Raw genomic sequence first — 25,866 nt, forward strand, 5'->3', positions numbered from 1 at the left:
TTATTCAGTTATTTATTCCTAGCAGTACGGGCTCCTGGACGTTTCTTTTATAATCTAATCACTACTGCGATTTATTTTACAGTTGTTCAAACTATTCCAGTTTGGGGCACTGAGATCTTTCAGGTTGGCTCCTATGTTCTTTCCCCATGTCCATCTTTTTGTTGTTGTTGTTTCTTTTTAAGAGCATCTCCTTACTTTCTGACACCACAAAATGCTTCAGGCTCATCTTGCATCTCCATGGACCCAGTACTGGAATAAACCACTTCTCCAAGGCTCTGGTCCCTTTTATTGGAGCATGGTATTTAGGAACCAAAATCTGGGTACTAGGCTGTTCGTGGCTACTGGGATATCACTGATTCTACGTTCTCTCAGTGGACAGACAGGAAAGTATACTAAGCCATGCATCCACATAGCCCGACTTACTTCCATATAAATCTGTGTGTACACACACGCACACACACACATTTACAACCACGCATTCGTACCGATTCCTCTGACAACAATCCAATATCCATAGGGTTTGTTCTAATATTTCCCCTTTGGTTCAATCTCTGACAGTTAAAAACTGGGCTCATTATAATTACTTATTTGCTCAACCCTAGTATATATGTAAAGTGTACATGTATACAAAATGTATAAATAAAGTGGTTTCGGAATTAAACCCACATCCCTATAAGAACAACAACAACAAACGATCAACGAGGATACAGTGCTTGGGTATGGCTATGTCTTTCACTTAGGCCTCACCATATCCCCTTGACCTAGTTTTCTCCCCCCACCTCCCAATGTGTGGTTATGTCAGTCATTTGTAATATAGTTAGATATGTCGTTATAGTCTGCATTCCCTCTTTGGTTCCTGCCCAATACTATTTGTTTGTTTGTTCTTTTAATTTGCATACAGCAGAAATAACTGTTGTGTACGATTCAACGGGTTTTGACAAATACAGAGGTGGGGGTACCATAGAGAAGAGCTCCATTAGCCAATTCCCTCGTCCTGTCCTTTTGTATTCGATCTCTCCCTCATCCCAACCCATGAAAATAACTGATCTGTTTTCCATCCCTATGTTTTTGTCTTTTCTAAAATGTCACATAGATGGAATGACACAACATGTAGACTTTTGGGTCTGGTGCAGCAAACTGCTTCAAGTTACTGCATGTATTGACAGTGTGCTCCTTTCCACTGCTGAGCAGTGTCCCACTGCGTGGATGTACCACAGTTAGTTTACCCGTTCACCTGTTGATGCAATGGTTCCAGTTTGGCGTGATTATGGATTAAACTGCCATAAACATTCACAGACAGATTGTGGCATGAATACTTTTTAAAAATACACTTGGGTAAAGACCTAGGAGGGAGATAGCCAGTTCATAGGGTAAGTATATAGTTTTATCAAACGCTGCCCAACCTTTTCAAGATGGCGGTACTGTTATCACGTTGCCCTGAGCACTGAAGTTCTAGGAGCTCCATATGCTCATCAGCACTTGTTTCTTTAAAGTTTTTAAGTTTTAGCCAGTCTAACAGGTATTTAGTGCTATCTCACTGTGGTTTTAATTTGCATTTTCCCCAGTAGTTAATGTTCAACATTTTTTCATGTTTCTTTACCATTTGTATATTTTTGAGGAAGTATCAGATATTTTGCCTATTTTTTAAATTTGCTTTTTAATGAGTTTTGAGAGTTATTTGGTAGTTTAAATAGGATATGGCTAGGTGTATTCTTTTTATATTTATTCTACAGTGAGAGTTCCGGATTTATTCTATAGTGAGAATTTCCTGAACTTCCTAGATCTGTGCTTTGAAATCTATCATCAATTTGGGGAAATTTTCAGGCATTAAGATATTCCTTCTGTCCTACCATTCTCTTGCTCTTCAGAGCTTCTTATTACCTGTATGTAAGAACATTGGATATAATTCTACTGTTTTTGTTGTTCCTATTTTTGTTTTAACTTCTTTTTTCCTTTGTGTTTCAGTTTGGGTGATTCCTATTACCCAGTCTTCAACTTCACGGATTCTTTCCTTGGCTGTGTCAAGGGTACTGAGGAGCCCATCAAAGACATTCCTTATCTCTGTTACAAGTTTTGTATTTCTAGAATTTTCCTTCTTTCTTAGGGTTTCTATCTATTGCTGAAATAGTTACTTATATGATCTTGCACATTCAAATTTTCCATTAGAGCCTCTAATAATTCATTGTAGTTCTTTCAAATTCATGGTCATGTAATTCCAACACCTGTGTCGTATCTAAATCAAATTCTGAGGACAGCTTTGTTTCTTGGGTGTGCAGTTGTTTTGTGTCTTTTTGTAGGTCTTATAATTTTTGGTAAAATTGGACATTTTGACTAGGATAGCAGAGACTAAGATAAATAGTTTTAATGCCTGGAAGTGGGTACACCTCTCCTTCTGCTAAGCCTTCATGCTCTTCCTAACTACATCCCAGAGTGGAACAAGATGTCTCTCTTCGATTTTGAAAGACTGTCAATTAGCTGCCTATATTGTTGATAAATTCTTCCTTCTGCTTTTTTATAAACAAAGACATTCAATAACAAAGCTTCTGATTAGGCAGGAAATAATTAGTATATCCATACTAAACAGATCTATCCCAGCCGAAGCAAACAAACATGATACTCTGGACCTTGTAGGAGCATTACTGGGGAGGGGCAGATAAATATGATTATCTGGGATGCTCTAATAAAATATCTGAACTGTTCCCTATGTTCCCCGCATAGCGGATCTTGTTAATGGTGTCATCTCCACCCCTCCCTGAATCCATACCCTTTGCAATGTGTGTTTGTGTGTTCTTCTGCAGTGGGTGTGCTGATTTGCTTCAACAACCTGACTGGTTTTCAACTCATGCCTTTGGTTCTTGCTATGAGGACACATCTAAGCTTGTTGTGGACATGCATGGCCCAGTCATCCTGGTCACTCCAGCCAACAGCCAAATGTGTAAGTGATCCCTCCAGACCACAAGGACTACCGAGATAAGTTCAGACTAAACCGCCAACCCACAGGTTCAGGAGCTAAAGAAACGCTTTTCTGTTTTAAACCACTAAGCTTTAGGGTGAGAAGAGAGAGCTGATGTATTCAGTGGGACTTTGAGCTTCCACAGGTCTGGGAAGCACTGACACACATTCTGACTCCCCTGATTCTGTGCCTCCTCAGGTTCGCTTCAGGCTGATTCGTGAACATGCTAGAAGCCATGCCTTGTGAATATGCTACCATTACGGTGGTGCTTATTTTAAGCAAAGTATGAAAACCAGATTCAGTAGGCTCCTATTTTGAATGCTAATTTCTAATTCTTCCTAAGGGAGTCTTTGAAAAACACTTCATGTCTCCATTTTGCTGCTGGAGCCTTTGACAGAAAGCCCACCCCTTGTGCCCTTTGATTTAGGGCAGTGGTTTCTAAGAGCCCTGGGCTGGGCTGATTACAATACTCTCTCGGGGGAAAATCAGAGTTCTCAGATCCCATCTTGAAGAGTCTCATACAGTTATCCTGGGTGGCACCCAGAGACCTGAATTTTTAGACAGCGCCCCAAGGTTACAGCATATTGTTAAGAATATCAGGTGTCATTGACCTGGATTGTTTCCTCGGTTTGTTTCCTGAGTGTATCTTTGGACACAATCTCCTTTCATTGGAATATACCTAAACATAGATTATATATAATAAATGCATTCAAGGGAGACAATGGTTGATATAATTTATAACTCAGACACCTACCTATTTTTAACACCAGTTAAGGAAAGCTAATAATATCCAACACATCTAGTAAGATCATCAAAATAGAAACAGAAAAATTTAAACAACAGAGAAGAGGAAAACGATATCAAAGCTCACACCAGAAGACTTACTTTAATTAGTAGCTCTGAGTTTCCTAGCAGCAAAGGCAAAAAGAGAAATACAATAATTATATAATCCTTACTATATGAAGAAAGAAAATGTACGAAAGTATTGGTAGAGACATTTTTTTTTCTAGAGTTGAATTCTAAAAGGAACTTAATTACACAGGTCCTATTACACAAGTAATTTTCAATATAATGGAAAATATGCTAATGCATAGGGAGAGAAACTTTTTCTGAAGCAAAGGAACCTAATTCTGTATGTCTGATTGCAAAAGGGACTTTGAAAAACAAAAAGTTCTGTAACCAACAGTGGTGGGCAGAAAATAAAGACTATTGCTTATACATCCGTTAAAAAAGCAGTCTCTGGAGGCACATCTGGGCAAGGGCCCAGGGGTGAGGCTTTCAGGTGACCTAACTTTTCTCCGGGAAAAAGCTCAAGCCATCTAAAAAATATGAAGAATGGGACAGTGCTTGGCCATGGGGTCCTCTCAGAGGAGGAAATGGGCTACACTGCACCAAGGGAGAGGGGCACCTTGAGGAGGAGCCAATTTATACTGTCAGGAACCCACACTTGGTGGGGGTCGGGGGGGGGGTCATTCCAGCAATCAGTCCAGGTAGAGGGGCTCAAAAGCTAGAAGGGTCAGACTCTATAGATACTAAAAGACTTCTCACTACAGAGAGGCATTGAGGGTTTCCTGTCCCTTGCAAACTCCATATAGATACTGACAATGTGGTGACTGCTCTTGGGCTGCATAAGTGGAGGAAAGGTGCCAGGCAGTGAGGTGAGACTCCAACTCTGTCCTGTCTACCAGCAGGACTGCAGCTCCTCCCCTCTGGAATGCCACAAATGCTACCCCCTGACCGTGGAACGGTGTCACACCCTGCCCCAGCCCTGCCCCAGCCCTGCCCCTTTCATCAGCTCCTCATCCTTCAGATCCCCATTTAGGGTTCCCTGATGCCCTCAAGCTTGGGTAGCAGCCCCCATCTGTGCCACCACAACATCCTCCCTTCTCCACGACAGCCCTTACCACACTGAGTGAAACTGAGTCCACAGTGACACCCTGAGAGGGTCACCAAACCACCGGTTCACCACTGGATCCTTACTGCTAGCAGTGCTGGGCACAAAGCAGACACCCCAAAGATGTGCACAGTGAATGAATAAGGTAGGACCACAGATACTACTGCTGATAACGTCAGCACTTACAGCTGACACTTACAGGCTCACCAGGTGCCGGGCCCTACTCGAAAGGCTGAAGTGTGGGGCTGAGACCCGATCCCAGGTAGTCTGCTCCTGTTTCCACACTTCACACCTCTTTGTTCTAAGCAATGAACAACGCGAGGCTGAACGAGGCACCTGGAGGTGCCCTGCAGGTCAGGGGGGAGGTAGACCCATGCGTGTAGGGGGCCAAGGGCACAGGGTGTGATCCCGGCAACTGCACAATCCAGCCTCTCAGAAAGCCCGGGAGCAAGCAGATGGAAGGGGCCTCTCTTTAGTGCCGTCCCACTACTGTGGCAGTGCCTGTGCTCCCCAGCACGTGGGCCACATCAGGACAGAACGTGTGAGTGTAACAGGAGACAGAAACAGAACAAGCACCTTGCCACTGGGACCGCCGCTGCCTGCAGGAGAGACTGGGAGCTCAGATGAGCCGGACCCTGGCGCTGGCCCAACAGGACTTGACCGGTGGCTGGCCTTCTGCTCAGATAATCCGGCTGCCTTTTTCCTCTGGGCAGCAATCTGTGACAGGACACTGTCTATGCTGCCACCTGAGGAAAGAGGAATAGACATGACTGCCTCAGGGGTCCAGGGTCCAGCAACATGACTATAGTGGACTTCGTGTGCTGACCTTGCTGAGCTGGAGAAGCATTCCCCAGACTCCCCTGAGACTCTGCGGCTGTGGGTCAGGGCTGACCACAAGAGGCCTGCGCGTGGAAACCAGAGATGGCCAAGTGCGGAGGTCATCACACTCCAAAGGCACCATGGCGAGAGGTATTGGAAGAGGCAGTGCAGGCACGATCAGCTTGTCCTCACTTTCCCCTGCCAGAGCCAGCTTGTGCAGCCTCCGGAAGGCACAGACGCCCCGCCCGCGGCAGCCCCAGCACCGCCCCTTCCAGCAGCCACACAGGGGCTGCCTGCTTGCCCTCTGACCCCCCTTCTGGAGCTGTACCGACCCCACTCCACAGCTGTGCCAATAACTTGCTCAGTCCACAGCACTCAGAGTGGACTGCCGTGTTCCCTCTCCCAGTTTCCCCAAATCCACCAGCAATCTCGAATTATTGTGAAAGAAATAATTCTAGAGAGCTAGAGAGGATCCGAGCGGGAAAACACCAATAACTAACATTTGTGAGGCAATAACCAGCTGCCACATACTTCTGTGAACATTTCACATGTTTGAACAGTGCCACTCTGGGGGCAAAATCGTGAATTCACTGAAAAGTCCCTTAGCCACACCAAGGAAGGGGACAGGGTGTGTGCCGTTGTTTCTGGGACTGTCCACTGAGCAAGCGCAGGGGCGAAGCGAGGTGGGGGGACAGACCCCCAAGGGGTCTTCCCGCCTCCCCGGAGTGGCCCCCCCCGGTACCCACCTGAGCGGTTATGCAGCTCCCCACCATGCCTGCTGGAGCCCCCGACCCCACTGGAGCCGCCTGAGGAATGAGGTGAGTGGTTGAAGTTTCCGGAATTGGCAGGAGAGGCGGGGCTTCTGGAGAGAGATGGAAATTTAACCGGCCTGACAGGAGTCTGCAATAGAGTGGGTGTCCTGGTTACGGTTTGTTGTTGCCTCCTCTGGACGTACATGACCACAGGAGAAGGGATCCGGATTCCACTGGCTCACCCCAGCCCATGTGGCCCTCGCCAACTGGTGCTCAGCCTGAGGGGAGTCCCCTAGGGAAGGGGAGTTCATCCTCATCTGCTGACAAGCAGACCATTAGCTCAGGCCGAGCCCCTGAGATGCTGTTCCCCCTGAATCACCCCACTTTCAGGATCACTCAACTCTTCCCACAGTGCAGACTAAATGCAAACCAGCCCTGCCCACTTGAGGCACCTCCAGGGCCAGGCTCTCTCCCACTGGAGACTTGAAACTGAGACGAGGCAGCAGCAAAGGGGGTCAGCCCCATCTTTACAGAGAGAGATGGGGGTTCTGGGTCCTTCTAATCACTCGGCACACAGTGGCAGGGCGAGGTCCTAAGTCCTCATCTGCGGTTTGCCATTTGCTGCATCTACGGTGTGGGCAGCCTACACAGATGGAGATAAGTTCCCTCATCAAGAGGGACAACCTCAGGACATTACAGAGACACAGCAAGGGCCACAAGTCAGAAGCCACTGTAGGCAAAAGGCTAGGAGTCACACTCCTTGTGGGTGTAAGAAAACACCAGTAGTGCACATAGTCTTGGTTATGGACCTGAACGATGATGTAATGTGGAAGCTGGTTAGAAACCAAGAAGTTGACTCCTGGTCCCAGGCCCATGCCACATGGCCAGGTGCTCTGCAGCAGGCTGGTTCCCCTCTCTGAGTCCCAGTCTCCCATCTACTATAGGGAAGCTTAGATGAGATCAGGTCTTCAGGCTGTGCTCCTGGGGGTCCCAGAGAAAAGACAGAGAAGGGGGCCCTCGCTTTCATTCCCTTCACCCCACGTTTTAATCTGTTAATAAAGTGTCCCTTTGTAGGATACACTGAAACAAAAGGATATCCCTCATTAAAAAAAAAAAAAAAAAAAAAGCCTGAAACCTGCTAGATAAGCGGGTCTGAGGTCCCTTCTGCCTGCAACACACCCCAACTTCATTGTGAGTGATGTGTCAAAGTACATCCAGTGGGAGACTTACAGCGTCTGTGCTCCCACCGCCCATGCCCACGGGGGCACCCCGGCCAGCTCTCTGGGGCAGCACAGTCTTCATGGGTTCTGCCTTCCCACCGTGACATGTCCGGGACCGGTCCGAGCTCCACAGCTCAAAACTGGAAGGGGGTAAGAAAGGGGGGATGACTGCCTTCAGCTTGTCACTCGGGAGTCTGGGGAAGGGGGCTCCATTTCGAAGCTGAAAAAGACAGGCTGTGGGTTAGACAAGCTCCCCCCCCGGGGGGGGGGGAGGCTCCCAGCTCTTCAAGAAAGACTCCAGGTTTCTCCTCCTTCTCAGAGAATGGCACCATCATCTACCCCCTCATCCCCACACCCGGCCAGAAACCATGTGGTATCTTCTGCTCTACCAGCAACCAAGCAATACCCCCATTTACTCTGCTCCAACCCCCAGCTTCCCTTGGGACCATTGCAGCAGCTAGAATGGAAACAGAGGGGATGGGGAGCCAAGGCGAGGCCAAGGGATGCTGGGTGTGCTGTGATGGTGGCACCGGGGGGATGGGGAAGAGGGCACTGCAGGCCCAGGGAAAAGAACTCAGGCAGGCCTGACAACCAGAGGAGCAGGACGTGTGTACAGACCTGGGGGTCTCTGGAGGAAGGGACAGGGCACAGGGGACCAGGAAGCCCAGGCTGGGCTCTCTGTGAGCCCAGCAAACACTCTTCCCCACCCCACCGCACTCTCCCTAGTCCAGCCACACTTCCCACTGCTGACATTTTTAACTGTAATTTTGTATTTTGAAAATGTAATTTAGAGTTAGCATAGAATCCACACAATGATGACTGGTGGACTGTCAAGGAAAAGTATTCACACAGTCCGCACTAACATTAATTAAGAAAAGACAGTGGACTTGGTGCCAGATGGTGCTTTGCAGGGAAGGGCATCCCACAGCTAAACCTGCCTCGGGAGCCGGGCAGGCGTGCATCTCCGCAAGGATGGCTGCAAACGCCCACTCGGCAGGGCTCCCTGGCCATCCTCCATCTGCCGAGGGGTAGGCCAGCGTACCGGTGCCTTCCACGGGGCATGAGGAGGTGGGACAGGGAAGTGCCAACGCAGGAGGGTAGGCATCCTGGGTCCCACCCTGGCTTTCCTGAGCTTTTCTGAGAATCTGTGAACAGTGCCGTGCCCCCCGGACCTCAGCAACCTCATCCAGCAAGGGGGCTGGGACTGGAAGAGGACTAAGGATGCCCGCAGCCACAAACCCACCACAGATGGACATTTTCATTCCTTGGGGACAGAGTCTAAATTGTTGCAAACTTTCCGGAAGGCAATGACATTTGCACCCATTGACCCAGAGATTCTATTTCTAGACATTTAGCCCAAGGAAACAGGCAAGTGGGAGAAACTGAGGCATAAAGATATTCATTAGATCCGTGACAACAACAAAAAACTAAAAACCCCGAAGTCCAACAGGTAAGCCTTCACTGGTGTGTGAGGCACGTTCCCAGGACAGAATGTTGCATCATGCAGCCATTAGATGTGATGTGGCTAAGAGTGTTTAATGACATGGAACAGATGGTCAGACAAACTGTTAATAAGTCAGGCTCAGCATAGTATGGGGAATAGAACAGTGCCCACCTCACAGGGCTGCCAGGGGGACTAAATGAATGAATATATGTAAAGTGCTCTGAGTAGCAGCTGGGACTTAGTAAGCGCAGTGGAATTTGCCATTATCATGTAGGACGTGATATATTCATAATGCTAAAAAATGGTTAGAAAAATACCCAAAACTTATCTACCCCAAAATGTCAGTCATGATTATGTGTGTCATCAAGGGGGATTTTATTTTTCTTCTTTATATTTTACTGCATCTTCCAAAATTTCAAGAATAGATCTGTTTTCATACAAAAGTAATTACTGCTATTTAATGAGATTATCAAACATCAGGTAGTATAAGCTCCCACTTTAGTAATCTGGTCTAGAGACACCAATTTACACCCATTGCAGAGCAGGGCAGGGCGGGGCAGGGCTGAGAAAGCAGGTCCCAGTCAGGACCCAGCCCGCTCAGCCCCTTCTGAGGATGCTTCGGCTCCCTTCTCCTCTCCAATACTGCCCTCTCCTGGCCAGCCTCCAGATTAGGGTCTTAGAGCTAAATGGACTTGAGTTCAACCCCAACCCTCATTTAAAGAAAAGGAACGCGAAGCCCAGAGAGGTGAAGTCACATGTCCAAGATCATACAGCAGGTAACCAGGAGCTCATTCTGGGCCAGGCACTATGCTAAACACTTCCTGGGGACAACCTTATTCAAAGAAACAGCCATGAAGGATAGCATCCCTTAAAGTCAGACACTGCCAGATGTCCCCCAGGATCCATCTTCTACATCTTCCTTAGTAGACACCCCTGGCATTTAGACGGGACACAACCACCTGGAACAGAGACTTCCTTTCCCAGCCCCCCAGCCTCCCACACGTAGTGTGATGTGACTAAATGCTGGCCAATATGATATAAGCAGAAGTGACGTGTGAGTTCCCAGGAAACTTCTTGAAAGACACCTGGTGTGCCCCTGGCCACTTTTTCCTCCCCTCATCGTTCTTGCTGGCTAGGAGGAGGCAGTAATGGCCACAGCTCTGGTGGCCATCTCATAATAGAAGCCAAGCCTGGGAGACCAACAGGTAGAAGGACACCATGTGTCAACATACTTGTCCTAAACTGCACTTGAGAAAAAGAAACTGCTGTCTCATTCATGCCAGTTATTTGAGGACTTTTGTTACTAATCCTGATGCATCTCTAATTCATAGATGAGGAGACTGAGGCCTCTCAGGCTGGAAACACAGCCTCCTGTGAGACTCCTCTCCTCCTGACTCCCCAAAACCAAAACGGTGACTCCGCTGTCACCCATCAATTCCTACTCAGCAAGCCCTGTCCTCAGCGCTGCCTCCCTGTGAACGCAACCAGGGCTTACATCTGGCCACTAAGCACCAGCACCACCTTACCCACAGTTTAGACTGGCATCTGTTCCAATTCCTCAGCGCCAGAGCTGTGCCCACTGTTACACATTTTGCTATCGAGCCCATCTGCGACCACCACCAAGAGAGACACATGTCCACATCCAGCCTTGTAAATCAACTAATGACTGGTAGAGACTTTAAATGCTTTTAGAACAGCCCCACACTCACCATGGTTGTCAATAACACATCTTCTTTGTCTCCTCTCATGCTCCCGGGACCTGAGAGACAAATGGAAGTTTCCTGAAATGACCCCTCCCAATAAGTTCATGGCATGAGGATGAGTGACCAGGGTAGCCTTCATCCTGGAAAACCAACTCTCCTGAGTGATTAAATATTTAATAATAATTGGTATCCAATACTTGAATAGACGGAAAGCATTTAAAAGGTGTCTCAAAGCGTGTTTTCAGCTTTTCCATAAAGCCAGGCGTGCTGGGTCAGACAGTGATGCACCCAGCTCAACAGCTTGTCTCAAACAGTGCTGTGAAAGGAGCAAGGCTGGGTGTGGGGAGTCTGAAGGGGTGTGATCTGATCAACTGTTCAATCAGTGTGGGAATCACCTTCAGTGCCCTGGTAAAGTCATCCAATCTGTTGAATACCTCCAGCATTGGGAAGCTCACTTCCTACCCTCAGATAACTCGTTCTATTTCTAAACGCTTCCAGTGCCAGAGATCATGTTTGATAGGTGGGAAAATCACCTATCAAAGGCAAGAGAGAGGCAGTTTCTGGCCTCAAGGCCCTGAGCAGGGCGTGTGGGACAGAAACCAGGGACCCTTGCCACCAACATCCCCGTTCTACCATGCTGACCGCATTTGTGTCCCTGCCCATTTCTCCTTCCCCAGACCAGCCACTTTGTTCCAGGGCCACATTCCAGTATCATCTCACCTCTCACATCAGCCCAAGAGGTAGGACAAAGGGCAGAGAATTTGGGTTTGACCATCCTGGAAATTTTACAGCACATGCAGTTTTTTCTTACCATTATCTTTCACTGTGGGGGCTACATCATGAAGCCCCAAGCGGCTTGTCTTGTCCTGGGGGGCCGCCCTCATTGTGGAGTCCAGCGCTGAGTCTGGTTCATCACAGAAAGGCAATGGCTGGTTGCTGGAGAGCCTGCGGGGCAGGGTCTGCATCAGTTTGAGCTTCCGGAACCGATTGGACATTCGGTTCCACCAGGACTGCCAAGGGAACGCAGAGCAGAGGTCATGCTCCGGGAACAGCCAGGCCAAGGATGGTGACACACTTTATACACACTTCCCCTCTGCTCTCCTGGGCCCATGAAGGTATTACCAATCAGCCACAGCAACCCTTCCCATAAGGCCATGGTTCTCTCTAAAGCCTTTCTGACTCAGCCCTTCGAGGCTCTGACCTCTGACAGTGGACCCTATGTGCTGCCCCTCATCTAGTCAATCTCCGCATCGCACAGATTGAGAAATGGAGATCCAGATGGGGTGCCAACTTGCTCAGTTTCACAGTGAGTCAGAGACAGACAGATGGACAAGAGGCAACGTCAAACACCATAGCATCAGTCACTGCATAAGCTCTTCCCCCCTTTCCAGTGACAGCGTAAGAGGTGTTGTCCACACCAAGGCCTGGGCCATCTGTTCTGGCAGCTGATGCCTCTCCACCTACAGAGAGGACCAATGCTGCCCCCCAGGGTGTCCCTAACCCTGTGACAGCTTGGGGGTTATGACACAGCAGGAAGGGAGGCTGCGAGGGCCTGGGTTAGGGAGATGGCAGCGAGCACAGGGCTGAAGGGACCTATACAAACAACACTGAGAGGAAAGCATGGGGCTCTAGTGAGTGAGCTAAGAACAGGAGCTGAGTCTGCAGATTTGAGGAGGTGCTAGAGTCCTAGACAGGATAGAGAAAAGGTAAGTGTGACTTCAACCAAGTAGAGCAGGATGGGGAGGACGAGAAATTCAAAGAAATGAGCAGCTGGAGGCTCGCAGTTAGAAATGAGCAACTGGAGGTTGTTTTGGTATTTCCAGAAAGCCCCAGCTGGAGGCCTGTGGGCTGTAGGGAGACCCCAGAATGGCGCAATCAGCAATATCCCACATGCTGAAGCAGAGGCCGCAGACAGACAGCCTGGAGGAGAGGCATTTGGTTCGGCCAGCCCGGTACTACATCATGCAAAATTCTCCAGTTCCCGACATCTATAAATTGGGTTTCCATATCTAGCGTCCTAGCATTTCCTGAAAAAAATGGGACAATCTGACAAGATGAACCCACATTCTTACAAAGTAGTCACTGCATGTGATAGGATCACACCAGTTTTCCCTGATCCCCACTGTTCCTTATTGCTCACCCACAGCTTGTTTCCCGTCCCTGCTTGGTCACCCTCACCCTAAACCAGCCCTGCATTAACAGGAAGCGGCAGGCATCCCCCACACCGTCAACTTGGCTCTCTTTAAAGCCCTTTAGGACAGGAAAAGGCAAACCTTGAGCCCGCCTTTGTCATCGGGCAGCACTGGGACACTCCAAGGCTGTCGGACCTTCGAGTGGGGCAGAGGTGGTGGGTGGCTGGGCCGGCCTTTGTCTTTATTCACCTGCATGCAGACAGATGCCAGCAGTCGAACAAGTTCCGTGTCTATGGACACAAAAGGCAGAGCTTTACCTGCAAATACGTCTGCTGGGCCAGGAGAGAGGGCTCAACAAGACCCCTGTCAGCCTTAGAACTCAGCCCTGCAGATCGAGTCTATGTTACTCTGGAATCAAGGCACCGGCTTCACCGTCTGGTCTTCGAAAGGTGGCAAACAGGCCAGCAGGGCTTAATCCACTTGACCAGAAGGAAAAACCAGGAGCCCTCTCCCCACAGAAAGACAGTGGGGTAAGTGTGTTTTAAAAGTACAAGCTTGGGGCACCTGGGTGGCTTAGTCGGTCAAAGCATCCAACTTCGGCTCAGGTCATGATCTCGCAGTCTGTGTGTTTGAGATCTGCATCAGGCTCTGTGCTGACAGCTCAGAGTCTGGAGTCTGTTTCAGCTTCTGTGTCTCCCTCACTCTCTACCCATCCCCCGCTTGCACTCAGTCTCTCTCAAAAATAAAAAATAAACATTTATAACAAAAAAAATTTTTAAATAAATAAACAGATAAATAAAGTAAGTATAGGCTCTGCAGCCAGACGTTAGGGGGTTAAATTCTGCTTCTGCCCCTCCCTGGCTGTGCAACGGCAGGTAAATTAGGGAACTTCTCTGTGTCTCTGTAAAAGGGGTGACAGGATGCTGGTGCATAAAGGTGTCTGGAGGATGCGAGGGAATTTCTGGCATAAGGGAAGTGCTTAAGAAAGGTTAGGTATCATTTGCAGTTACTAACTGGGTTACCAAAACAACAGCGGTTGAGAAGAAAATATTACAAACTATTAACAGTGCTTTTCTCTTGATGACTGTTTTTTTTTTCTTTTCCAAGTGTCCAATAATAAGCACGTGTCTCTTAAAAAAATTCAGGCAAAAACTTCATTTAAAAAACCCACTAGGAAAAAAAATCGACTAGGGAGAGACTCTTATGGGGCAAGGGAGAGGGAAGTGGTCGGGAAGGGAAGAGGGAGAAGAGACACAGTGAGACACGAGTTTGTCTGAGAAAAGTGTGCGCGATCCAGGAGATGGGTTTTAACGACATAAAATCTACACACGTCAGGAGGGCCTCCAACGAGGTGGAGTGAGCTCACTGGACTTGACTGGAGGACCTCACCTCACTGGCTGGGGATAAGCCATTTCCCCTGGCCTCAGTCACCTCCCCTCCACAAGGGGATACGCAGCTCTGCTTCCCCTCACGCACACTGCAAGGATGAAATGGAGCCGAGTGTGCGTCTGAGATATGCGGGGCCGGCAGCAGGCAGGGCGAGGGGGCAATGCTGGGGAAGAGGGAGGGCTCTCTGGCAGGGCACCCCATAGCTGAGAGGGGCAGCAGGGCTATGTCCACTTGGGTCTGTGGAGGTCAAGTCCTCTCCCACGGCCAGCAGGCTGGGATTTGGCTCAGGGTTCAAAGCCTGTGGGTTAGAAGGGCCTACTAGCCTCTCTCTTTCCCTGGGCTGAAACTCCAGGGCAACAGAAGAGAGGATGGACGGACAGACAGACTCTGACCCTTGGGCCACCTAATTGGATGCGTCAGGTCCCAGAGGAGGGCCTGTCACAGTGGGGCAGGGTCCGAGGGGAGCAGCAGATGCCAGCAGGGCCCGAGAGAGGTGGGATGAGGGATGGTGACACCCCGGCACGGTGCCCTTGACCCAGCAGCCTCCACCTACACGACTGAACAGAGGAGGTCACTACTCCATCTTTGATTCTGCTTGTCAAAGGGGCCTTTCTGTTTCTTCCTGGGGCAGGGTTTCTGGTCACAAAGCACAGATACCATTCTAGGACTTGCATGGACTGCCAAGGCAGACTCATGTCTCGCTGGCCTTCCCTCCTGGGAGACTCCTGGAAGGCTGGCACTGGAGAAGCCTAGGAGACTACCTGGTGCCAGCCCAGTCTTTGCCGAGGAGGGAAGGAACTCGCCTGAGGACATGTGGTGAGCCCTCGGGGCTTGAGAGTGACCTCCCTCATGAGTAAGCAAGGGCTGGACACAAAGGTGATTATCCTGATTCCCCGCCAGAGAAAGGCCATGAGGGTCTTCGACCCTTTTCCTGAAACAACCCACCAGGGTCACTCAGCAGCATCACTAGGTCAAAGGCCGTGTACCCGTTTTTTGCACGAAGAGTGACATCAGCTCCTTGGTTTAGCAGGTATTTGACAACTTCCTTATTCCTAGGGAGGAAAGAAAAAGCCAAGGTTAGACGCACTGAAAACAAAAGCCTGGTTTTGCTCCTGGGCAAGAAGCTGACGATATTAGCGCCCATCTCTGAGCCTGAAAGAAGGATGTGAAAGGCTGCAAACTGTCTCACACTCCCTGTCCCTACTCCGTGAGGAGTCAGCGCTGAATGTGATGGAAACCAAGGCTGATGTGCTCCATCCACAAGCAAAAGAAAAACGACATGGCCACCATGACCACGCAGGTCCCAATTCCTGCTGCCCCAAATCAGGACCCCTGCGCTGCAGAAGCCTCACAGAGGCTGAGGTGTCTGATGCAGTTGTCCGAGGCTCACCAAATAAGAAGAAAAACTGCTTCAGGATGACACAGGAAATTGCTGTGATCACCTAAAACAGGGCAAGGAAAAGGAAAAGGCCTGTAATTTGGAGTCAGACCACTTAGTGGCTGTAAGACCGTCTGCAGCTCCCAGCCCCTAGGTCAACCTATCCGAAAGGGGTGGCCTCCAGGAGGACAGACTGAGAAGGGACTCAGAAGCACCAGTCAATGCCGGTGCCTATTCGAAAGGAGGGGTCAGGACAAGTCTCAGCACTGGTTGCCCAGGAGCCAATGGTACGAATGGCTGATGTTCCATTTCCAATAGGGGTAACTTAAGGACATCAATGGGAACACTCCAAACAAACTGTTCAACTGAAATCAACCCACAGAAACTCATCTTCCTGCAGAAAATGTTCCTGCTGCATGGCTTTTATGGCCCCTGGTGAATTCTGTGCTGAGGTAATAGGAATCAGGACACAGAAGGTAGGGATGCAGAACAGAAGGCCCCTGCACTTCTTTAATTTTGTGTGTGTGCCTCCAGGTCTTCACAGCTTTAGAGTTTATCTGCAGCTTCTCAGGACCAGAAAACCCCACCAAGGACCCTAGCTCAGACCAGGGCATTCCCTTAGCCTCGCGCTGAAGGAGTAGAGTCGGCACTGACCCATGGTAGGTGGCCTGCATGAGGGCTGTCCAGCCATGCACGCTGTCTTGCTTGTCGATGTCAGCGCGCCTCTCCACCAGCAGCTGCACCAGAGGCAGCTGCCCCGTGACGGCCGCCAGCATCAGCGGGGTTGCCCCGTCCCCATTGACCAGGTTCACATAGTTAGGGTCTTCGTCTGCGATCTCTTTGACCAGCTGGAAGTTTCCTGCAAACAGAAGCAGGAGCCTGGTGCTCAGTGGGCCTGGCACTGCTGGATTACTTATCCAGTGGGTTATTAACAAACATATGCTCTACCTGCCCCTGCACTGGGCTGCTGGGCGTCACATGGGCTACAAAGATGAGAAGGAGGTAGCCTCCACTCTCAAATCCCCCAATCTTGGAGGGATGCACACAAACAGCTTTACTGAAAGAGAGAAGTGTTATCGAGATCTTAAGAGAACAGATGAAGGAAACATGAAAGGCAATGCACATACAGGGAGCTCAGATCAGCGTGGGGGTTGAGAATCAGGGAGGGGTTCCTAGAGGTGGGGGTCTATATCAGGAGAGGAGATCTTAGGCTAACTAGCCCTTCATCGCAAAGAAAGTAGAGAGTAGGTAGGCAGTGAGGAACCTCAGAAGTAGGGAAAAGCCAGAGCATAGCCACAGGGTTTGGCCAGAGGGGTGGGGGGCCTGGGAGGATGGTCTGGAACCTGTGTATAAGCACCATAATAACTATCAGCTTCCAGGGGCTGAACCCTCCCTGTGTGAAACTACAGTCAGGAAACAATAAAATGCCCGTTTTCTTTCGCAAACACTCTGGGTGGCCTTAAAAAGGACTACAAATACTAGATTGGGAGAATGTGTCTCTATCTTCATAAATCTCTAAAAAGATTTTCAAAAGCACTTACCCATTTTCAACGCGTGGAAAATATCAGGCCGCCTTTTCTCCTCATCTAGGTAAATAAGGATTTTAAAAGTTAACCAGGAAAGGTTTAGTAGAACAGAGAAGTCACAAGCACATAACAATACAGCCTAGCATTTAAAAATGATCTACTTTCCAAAAGCAATCAGATAAAAGACAGGTGTAGCGGACGAATCCAGTAGCCCTTCTGGAAGAGTTATCATCACAGAGTGTCTGTAAATGCTCCAGAGATAGATCTTGGGCAGTCATCTGGCCAAAAAACATGAATAAGCAGAACATTTCCTGATCCCACACTCACGAAGCAATCATTTTGGGGCATTCCAAACTCTGGGATAGCCTCTCTTAGATGTAATGGAAAAGTATAGTCTTGGAAAAATCTGGATTCCTATGAAAAATTTTAAAAGAAAGTGGTTCTTTTCTACTGAAAACTAAATGTACAACCATGAGATAATTCCAAAACAGAGGGTCTGAGACAGCAGCTGAGCCCAGAGGGAGGTCATCGAGACGGCCACCAGAAAAGCCAATGTTAATTTTTGTTTTCCTTCTCAAATAAGGAATCTGAAGGATTCTGAGAGTCACTCTGCCCCAGACTTGCAGACATGGCTCTCTGCAGACCACTGCCCACCTGAGGTTTCCATGCTGGTCCCTGCAGCCCAGCTCCTCAGCTGGTCCAGAAGCCCACGCCTACCCCCAAACCTGGGCCTTGCTGCACCCACCAACGCTTGCCCCTCCTTCATCTGCTCATCTGCCACCTTCCTCCAAGCTGGTGAGTACTGTGCTACTGTCAGAAAGTAGACATCATCATGACCAGTCCCGAAGGCAGGACTTACTGCAATCTCTGACTCTAGGGATGGAGTGGCTGTGAGGGGGACCTGTGACTCTGGGCTAAATCTCTGGTTCAGGTCAGCCCCTCGGGCAGCTGGGAAGAAGCTGCAGCACAGTTCAGGGACCACCGAGTCTGGAGTTGGCGTATCAGAATTTGAGTACGTTTCCAGGGTGATTGGTCTCATCAACAACAGGGGATAACATGCTAATATGGGGACCGTGTGGTGGTTGCAGGGATCAATAATATAGGTGGGAGAATGCTTCAGAAAGCCTTAGGCCTCATTCAAAGAGCAATTTTTGTTGCCTTCACCGGTGATTAGCACCCACCCCAGAATGGGTGGTACTTAACTCCAGAGTTCTTATAGAGGACAGACAGGGCCATGGAACCAAATGTCTAATTTTGCCTGGGCAATACTATTAAGAAATGATTCTGAGCCAGGGTGGCTCAGTCGGTTAAGCATCGGACTCTTGATCTCACCTCAGGTCTTAATCTCAGGGTTGTGAGTTCAAGACTTGCATTGGGCCCCACATTGGGCAGGAAGAACTACTTAAAAAAAAAAAGATTCTGCATCTTAGTTTTAAATAGGTCACATTCCTTTAAGTGTCTAAGAGTCTAATTTGCTATGGGAGGGGCCTTCTCATACCAAGACCCTTTGACAAAAAATAGTATGTCACCTGACGTTAGTGCTGGTTGCTAAGCAACCATCTGGTACAAAAGAATGACTGACCCTCTAGCCTGACCCCAGGAGGCCCGGGCAGTTGTGCCATTGATGCCAAGTGACCCTGGGCTGGCCCTTTCCTCATTCCAGATGCCGGTGTTGGCATCAATAGCACCACAGTTCTGGGGACCCTTCCCAGCCCAAGGAACCACCACGGTGGGGTGTATCACAATGACCGTTATAGCCTCGATGGTACCCTATCCTGCAGCTAATGCGAGGGAGAGAGCTGGGGGTCTTCAAGGTGAACTTCCTAGCACCTCACAAAAAGAGCTTGGAATAAACAGTTACTTACATAATAATCTATCATTGCTAACACAGCCTCTCCCTTGCTGCCGTCCTACCTGGAGGCTCTTCCCTGAGAGCCGGCCGGGAGCACTCCCTCAGCTTCCATGTCGGCTACGGTCTTACATGCTCAAGGAGGCCGCCCAACCACACGGCAGCCTTCATCACCCCCACACCCCAAACCTCAGCCCTGCCCGCTTTCCTCCCCCGCGCGGTACCTACCACCTGCCTATTACGTAAGTTATTATTTCCAGTAGGTTTATTTCCCATTTCTCGCCTGTCTCCCCTACAGAGGCCGAGGTCCTCAAGGGCAGAGGGCACACAGTTTGGCAGGGGTCCTGGGCCAAATCTGCTCTGCAGCCTGTTTTGGTAATTATGGTTTTACTGAAACACAGCCATACCCACTCATTTACATATAATGTCTGGCTGCTTTCACTCTAGCGGAATGAGTGGTTCTGACAGAGACTGGCCCATAGTCTAAAATATTTTCTATCTGGTCCTTTACAGGAAAAGTCTGCTGAACCCTGTCCTAGAAAGATCCCAGAACATCCTGCATCGGAATCATCTGGTTAGAAAGGAGGGGCCTTGCCATGGGGGTTCCAGGCTCTTTCCAGAGATACCAAATAATTCTCTGGAGGGTGGGCTAGAAACCTACAAGTAATAGGTACTCCCAACTGATTCTTATGCACAGCACATCTTAAGACCCATTGTTCGGTAGGCTAAACTTCTGATTTGCACACGCCCTCTGGTTGGGCAGGCCTCAGCTTTTGTCATTCAAACACAATTTAGGGTCCTCTGTGAAGCCATGGCAAGGAAGGGAAGGAAATTGGTGGTGGCACAGACTGACCTGTCTTGGGCCTGACAGTGGTCAGTGGGTCCAGGTAGTCTGCAAGGTCCCTGTGCTTGCAGTCAAGTGCAACCTCGAAGGCGGTCTTCTCTAACACGCTGAGGTAGTCAGGGTTGGCCCCCTTCTCCACCAGCTGCTGAGCCATGCCGAGCCTCCCAGTGAGTGCTGACAGCATCAGTGGGCTCCAGCCCACGGTTCGGGCCACGTGGTTGGGGTCCGCGCCCCACTCCATCAGCAGACGCACCACAGCCTCATGCCCATGCTGGATGGCAGCCATCAGGGCTGTGATGTCCAACAGCTCATCCCTGCTGTCCCCTGACTGCTCGCCTGAGGAGCTGTGATGGTCCACAAAGGCACCAGCTTCCAGAAGCAGCTTCACCACACCCAGGTGGCCACCCCGAGAGGCCACAGTGAGCACGCTGGCCCCTAGACGGTTCTGGGCATTGATATCAGCTCCATGATCCAAAAGGAGGTGTGCCACGCTCACGTGCCCAAATCTGCCAGGAAGATGGAGAATTAGTGACACTAACATGGAACATTGACAGCTTATGTGATCCTCATTTGTCATTAATTATTAAAATCATAGCAGTTACTTATTATAAAAGGTCTTCTGGTATCCACCAGCACAAAGGTGAGCAACTGCCCTGTCTAGGTTCGAATCCAGCTCTGGATCCAATCACTAGCTGTGTGATCTTGAAAAAGAACTTTAGCTTCTTCGTGACTTCATTGCCTTATCTGTAATATAAGGATGTAATTGTATCTACTTCAAGAGCTGTTGAGAATTAAATGAGTTACTATACATATATATGATATACATATATATATATATATATATATATATATATATATATATATACACATACAGCACTTATAACAGAGTTTGGCCAAAGGAAGTACCTCATGAATGTTAGATATAATAATTGTTTTACCTTACATGTTACACAAAGTACCGAAGTCATGCAGCTGGTAAGAGGTGGTGTCAGGTCAGAACCCAGGTCTGTCTGAATCCCGATGTACTCACTCTTTCCCCTACACTATACTGCGTCCCACATCTCAGAGTTCATTTTATTCTGCTTTATAGTCTTGTAATCTATCTCTGCCTGTGCTGACTCCCGTGGGCAGAGCTCACATCTGACTCATGTCTACCCATCCCCAAACGCACACACAGGAGGTCCTTCAAGATGAGCCAGTGCACCCCATGCCAAGAGGTGTGGCATGGCTGTGGTCAGCAGAGAGGGGCTCAGGCTCCTCTTACCAGAGGCCTGCTGCCACCTGCTGGCAGGAGTGTCCGCTGCCAGTGGCTAAGAAATGGGCCTGGGCCAAACCTTTCTCCCTGAATCTTGAGCTGGCCAGGGAGATATAAACAAGCGACCTCCAACTCCATACCAGGAAGACGAAAACAGATGCCTCTTCCCAGCAAAATCTCTTCCTTCTTTTGCCGCCAGGGGGCAGGAAAGACCTGTTTTGTAGGATTTGGTTGGCACACTAGGCTCAGAGCAGTGTGTGTCAGAGTTGGAAGGAGCCCTAGACTAACTGGGAAAGAATGACAAGAGAGGGGCCGGCGGTTCCAAACCATAATGCCTGCATAATGTCTACATCTGTGAGGCAGTGTTTTGAATCTCTCATTGCATTCCCCTCCTTTCCGGAAGTGAGGTTTGTGTGTGTGTGTGTGTGTGTGTGTGTGTGTTTTAAAACCTCCTATAAACCCAGGGCCTCCCTTCTCCCTGTGGAGGCAAAGCCAAGGCCAAACTCTGATCTGGACTTACAAATACCTTGGGGGACATGAACCTTAACGGCACTGAGTCAGCTCAGCCTCTGGAAGGAGACCTTGGTGAATTGGGCCTGTCCCTCCTCTTCTCCAAGAGCAGAGAGGGAGCAAATCAAATGGACATAAACTCAAATGCAGAAAGCTGCAACCCCAACCTATCTTCCTGCCTCCAGTCCTGTTCCTTCCTGCCCATCCTCTGTGATGGTGTTGCCCAAACCTAAACTTCATGGCCACTTCCCAGCTTCCCAATGTCTGAGGAAGACCTGCTGACTTTGTCCGCTTCATTTCCACTCAACCCCCATGCCAGCACCCCCCGGCCCCCAACGCCTGCACTCACTGATTATATTCCTCCCACACCTCTGCCATGCCGCCTCTCTGACCAGAGCCCTCCCCTGTCCGTATCTCCTGAGCACACCCTTCATCCTGCTGCGGGACTCAATTCAGACCTCACCTCTGAGCAGCTCCCAGACCCTCCACACTAGTCCAGGTGCCCTTCATCTATGCACCTGAGCCTTCTACAATTGTGTCTTCCTGTCGGACTGTGTGTTCCCCAAGGACAGGACTCTTGGCTGACCTACAGTGGGGCTCAGTAACTGCTGGCAAATGAATGAGTGACTAAATGAACACTGGCATAACTAAGTAGATAGAGGATGGTCCGGAGGCAGACAATGGGAGTAACTAAAGAACTGGTGTATCCTGCACTGAGGCAGAGAATTTTTTAATATCATGCTATTTAGTTATCAAGTGTAAAATAAAATCTGGTATAATTCCTAACATCAGATTAAAAAGTATTGTCACATTTTGGTCTCATTTGATCTTTTTTTATTTTAAAGAAAGAGAGAAAGAGAGCATGAGCAAGGGAGAGAGAGAGAGAGAGAGAGAGAGAGAATGAATATCTCAAGCAGGCTCCACACTCAGCAAGGAACCTGACATGGGGCTCAATCCCATGACCCTGGGATCATGACCTGAGCCGAAATCAAGAACCCGACAACCAACTGACTGAGCCACCCAAGCACACCTCTAACTGGATTTTGGACATTCTTTTTAATGTTTATTTTTGAGAGAGAGAAGAGAGACAGGGTGTGAGCAGCAGAGAGAGAGAGGGAGACACAGAATCTAAAGCGGGCTCCAGGCTCTGAGCTGTCAGCACAGAGTCTGACACAGGGCTCAAACTCACAAATTGCAAGATTATGACCTGAGCTGAAGTTGGGCGCTTAACTGAGCCACCCAAGCGCCCCTTCCTCTCGTTGGATTTTTTTTTAATATTTATTTACTTTAAGAGAAAGAGAGGGGGTGCATGACTGGGGGAGAGGCACAGAGAGGAGAGAGAGAATCCCAAGCAGGCTCCACGCACTCAGCACGGAGCCCTATGCAGGGCTCAATCTCATTAACCAGGAGATCAGGACCTGAGCCAAAATCAAGAGTCAAATGCTTAACCAACTGAGCCACCCAGGTGCCCTTCACTTGATCTTAATAAACCCTGAAATAAACTGATAATGCCCATTTCATAGGTGAGGAAACTGAAGATTTGAATGGAAAGCAGCAAATTCAGGGCCTCTCAATTTGAAACTGACAGAATCAAAACTTGAACCTAGACCCTAAAATCCCAAATCCCAGCTCTTCTGATATAACAAATTTTTAGAGAGAAAGAAAAGCGATGAATTTGGACAGAAATGCTGACATTTGGAATGCTTTCTGAATCCATGGGTAGCCCAAGCAGTCATTCAATTAGGCTGAAAACATAAAAGAACTCAAGGAAGGCTGAGATAATTTTGTGGATGCTAAGTTTCTAATAAGTAATTACTGAGGATAGGGAAGCTTGGGGCTTTCTGAACAGCTGCTGTGACTGCCAATTAATTTCGGCAATTAACACCTGTGTTTAAAGACCTGGCACAAACTCCCACCACCCAAAGCATGAAGCAGAGGGGCCAGCTCTGCCACACCGGCAGGCAGAGAAATGAAGGACAGAAGCAAAGAGGCCAAGGGTGAAGTTAGGGTCAAAGTAGACACCACGCAACCTGTCTCTTTAGCATTTGGCCAGTTTGGCGAGTAGCTTCCCTGTGGTCAACACCAGGAGGAAACAGTCACAGGATTTGTGGCCGAGAGCAGAGGCTGGGGAGCACAGGCTCTGGAGCCACCTGCCTGGGTGTGAATGTGACTCTGCCACTTACTAGCGGTGTGACCTTGGGCAAGTTACTTAACTCTGAGCTTCAATTCCTCATCTGTAAAAAGGGGGTGACACTACCTATACTTCCTAAGGTTTTGTATGGACCAAATGAGTTACTTCATTTAAAGCACTTTACAGGGTGCTTGACACAAAAAGTGCTCAATAAAGGCTATCATTTTCAGAGCAGGAAAAAACATGGATGTAATCATTTCTGACACAAGAATGTTCACCAGAGACCAAACTAACGGCTGGGTGGGACCCAAGTAGATGGCCAACAGAGGTGAGTGGCTTTACTGTACATCTGAGGTCCTTCCTACTAGGGTTTCAAGTCCTGTTCACCTGTTCACCCTGCTTCCTGGGTACATCTCAAACATCTCTTTGCTTTCCCACTGTTGTCTCTGCTCTGGTCCAGGCTACCATCACCTCTCCCTGGACTGCTGCAATTCCTTGCTAACGAGGCTTTCTGACGCTAGCCAGCCCATCCCTCCAATCTGTCCTCACACTGCAGTGAAAGTGATCTTTCCAAAACATCAATCTGATTCTGTCACTCACTCTGCCTAGAACCTTCTATCAATCCCCAGTGCCCTTAGGATAGCTCATCTTTCTCAGCCCCTGCCACATGGCATCTGCCCCTTTCTCTCCAGGGAAGGATCATCTCCCACTACGTCTAGCCCCCTCCTCCTACTGACATCAGTCTAGCGGTCCTAACAATGCCTTATGTTCACACTTGCTTCTAAACCTTTGCGTGAGCCAATCACCCCATTCCCACGTCTTCTGTCCTGGTTAATTTTTATGGAGTCTTGACATGAATATATACATCATTCTTACCAAAAACCTTCCTCCACTTCCCCAAACTGGGTCTGCCATCCCCAGAGCTCCCCGCACTTTCCCCAACAAGCTCGATCTCTTGTGTGGCCTGTCCACCGGGACGTGAGCTGCTCCTGGTGGGACTTTGCCTGGCTCCTGCAGTGTCCCATTTCCAGGCTAGGTGGGTAAGTTCGTAGGAAACCCATGTTGAAAGAAGGAATGAATCTAAGATTGCGTGTCTCTAAGATTCCACTCGACGAGGTCTTCAGATTCTGTTTCAAAAGACCCACTCTTTCTAAGATTCTGATTTTATTACTAAAGAGCACTTTCACTTCTTGTAGTATCCCAAGTTGCTCAAAGTTTACCATTCCAGCTCTCTGGAACGAGTCCTTGACTCTTTGCCTCCCGGGGCGTCCGCGGGGGGCGCCGGTCAGCGCCGGCCACCTGGGCCCGCCTCGCCCCGGGGACGGCGGGCCACCACCCCCAGGCCCTCCGGCCCCTTACCTGGCTGCCTGCATGAGCGCGCTCCAGCCGTAGTGGTTGCGGCTGTTGACTGAGGCGCCGCGGCGCAACAAGAAGCGCACCAGCGGCTCGTGGCCCCCGGCCGCGGCGAACTGCAGCGCCGTGTTGCCCGCCTCGTCTGAGCAGTCCACAGGCACGGGCGCTCCGGCCGCCGCCGTCGCCGCCCCGGGCCCGGCCGCCTCGGCCCCCGCCGGCTCTGCGCCCGCTTCGGGCTCCGCGCCGCGCTCCGCCGGCTCCGCCGCCCCCGGCTCCAGCAGCCGCCGCGCCGTCTCCGTGTCGCCCTGGTCGCAGGCGCGCAGCAGCAGCTGGAAGGCCGGGGGCAGCCCGCCCTCGCCCATCGCGGCCCCGAGGCCCGCGCCTGTCCGCCTGGCCGGCCGCGCCGGCTCCGCCCCCGGATACCGCGCGCCAGCGCCCCCTTCCGCCCGCCGCCCGCGCGCCTACTGTGTGCCGGGCGCGCGCCGGGGGGCGGGGCCGCGCGCCTACTGTGTGCCGGGCGCGCGCCGGGGTCCCGGCCGCGCGTCCTCGCCGCGCTGGGAAGGACGGCGAGTTCCCGGACCTCCGAGCGGCGTCCGCGCCCCGACTCCCGGGGCCGCCCCTGCCCGTGCGGCGCCCAGTGGCGGCCCTCTCCGGAGGCTCGGGGGACTTCCTGCCCCGTGCGGAGGTCGGAGCGGCTGCTGCAGACCACTCCTG

At 50.0% G+C, this 25,866-nt stretch overlaps 1 protein-coding gene across 1 annotated transcript in view; it reads right to left on the minus strand.

Annotated features, from left to right (window-relative positions):
• The window catches only part of ANKS6 (ankyrin repeat and sterile alpha motif domain containing 6), a 45,847-nt gene extending 20,333 nt beyond the window's left edge, over positions 1-25,514 (minus strand). Inside the window, exons 1-11 of the mRNA XM_047099013.1 lie at positions 25,159-25,514; positions 19,913-20,409; positions 17,226-17,270; positions 16,339-16,543; positions 15,252-15,358; positions 13,059-13,207; positions 11,597-11,795; positions 10,792-10,841; positions 7,649-7,858; positions 6,413-6,566; positions 5,424-5,593 (exon numbers count right to left, since the gene is read on the minus strand). Coding sequence (XP_046954969.1) covers positions 5,424-5,593; positions 6,413-6,566; positions 7,649-7,858; positions 10,792-10,841; positions 11,597-11,795; positions 13,059-13,207; positions 15,252-15,358; positions 16,339-16,543; positions 17,226-17,270; positions 19,913-20,409; positions 25,159-25,514 — 2,142 coding nt within the window. The remainder of the gene's footprint in view (positions 1-5,423; positions 5,594-6,412; positions 6,567-7,648; positions 7,859-10,791; positions 10,842-11,596; positions 11,796-13,058; positions 13,208-15,251; positions 15,359-16,338; positions 16,544-17,225; positions 17,271-19,912; positions 20,410-25,158) is intronic.
• Between the last annotated feature and the right edge of the window lie 352 nt (positions 25,515-25,866).

Source organism: Lynx rufus, unplaced genomic scaffold, assembly GCF_022079265.1.
Source record: "Lynx rufus isolate CCGP_SWC_20201006 ecotype Redwood Valley unplaced genomic scaffold, mLynRuf1.p SCAF_10, whole genome shotgun sequence".
Taxonomy (NCBI): Eukaryota; Metazoa; Chordata; class Mammalia; order Carnivora; family Felidae; genus Lynx; species Lynx rufus.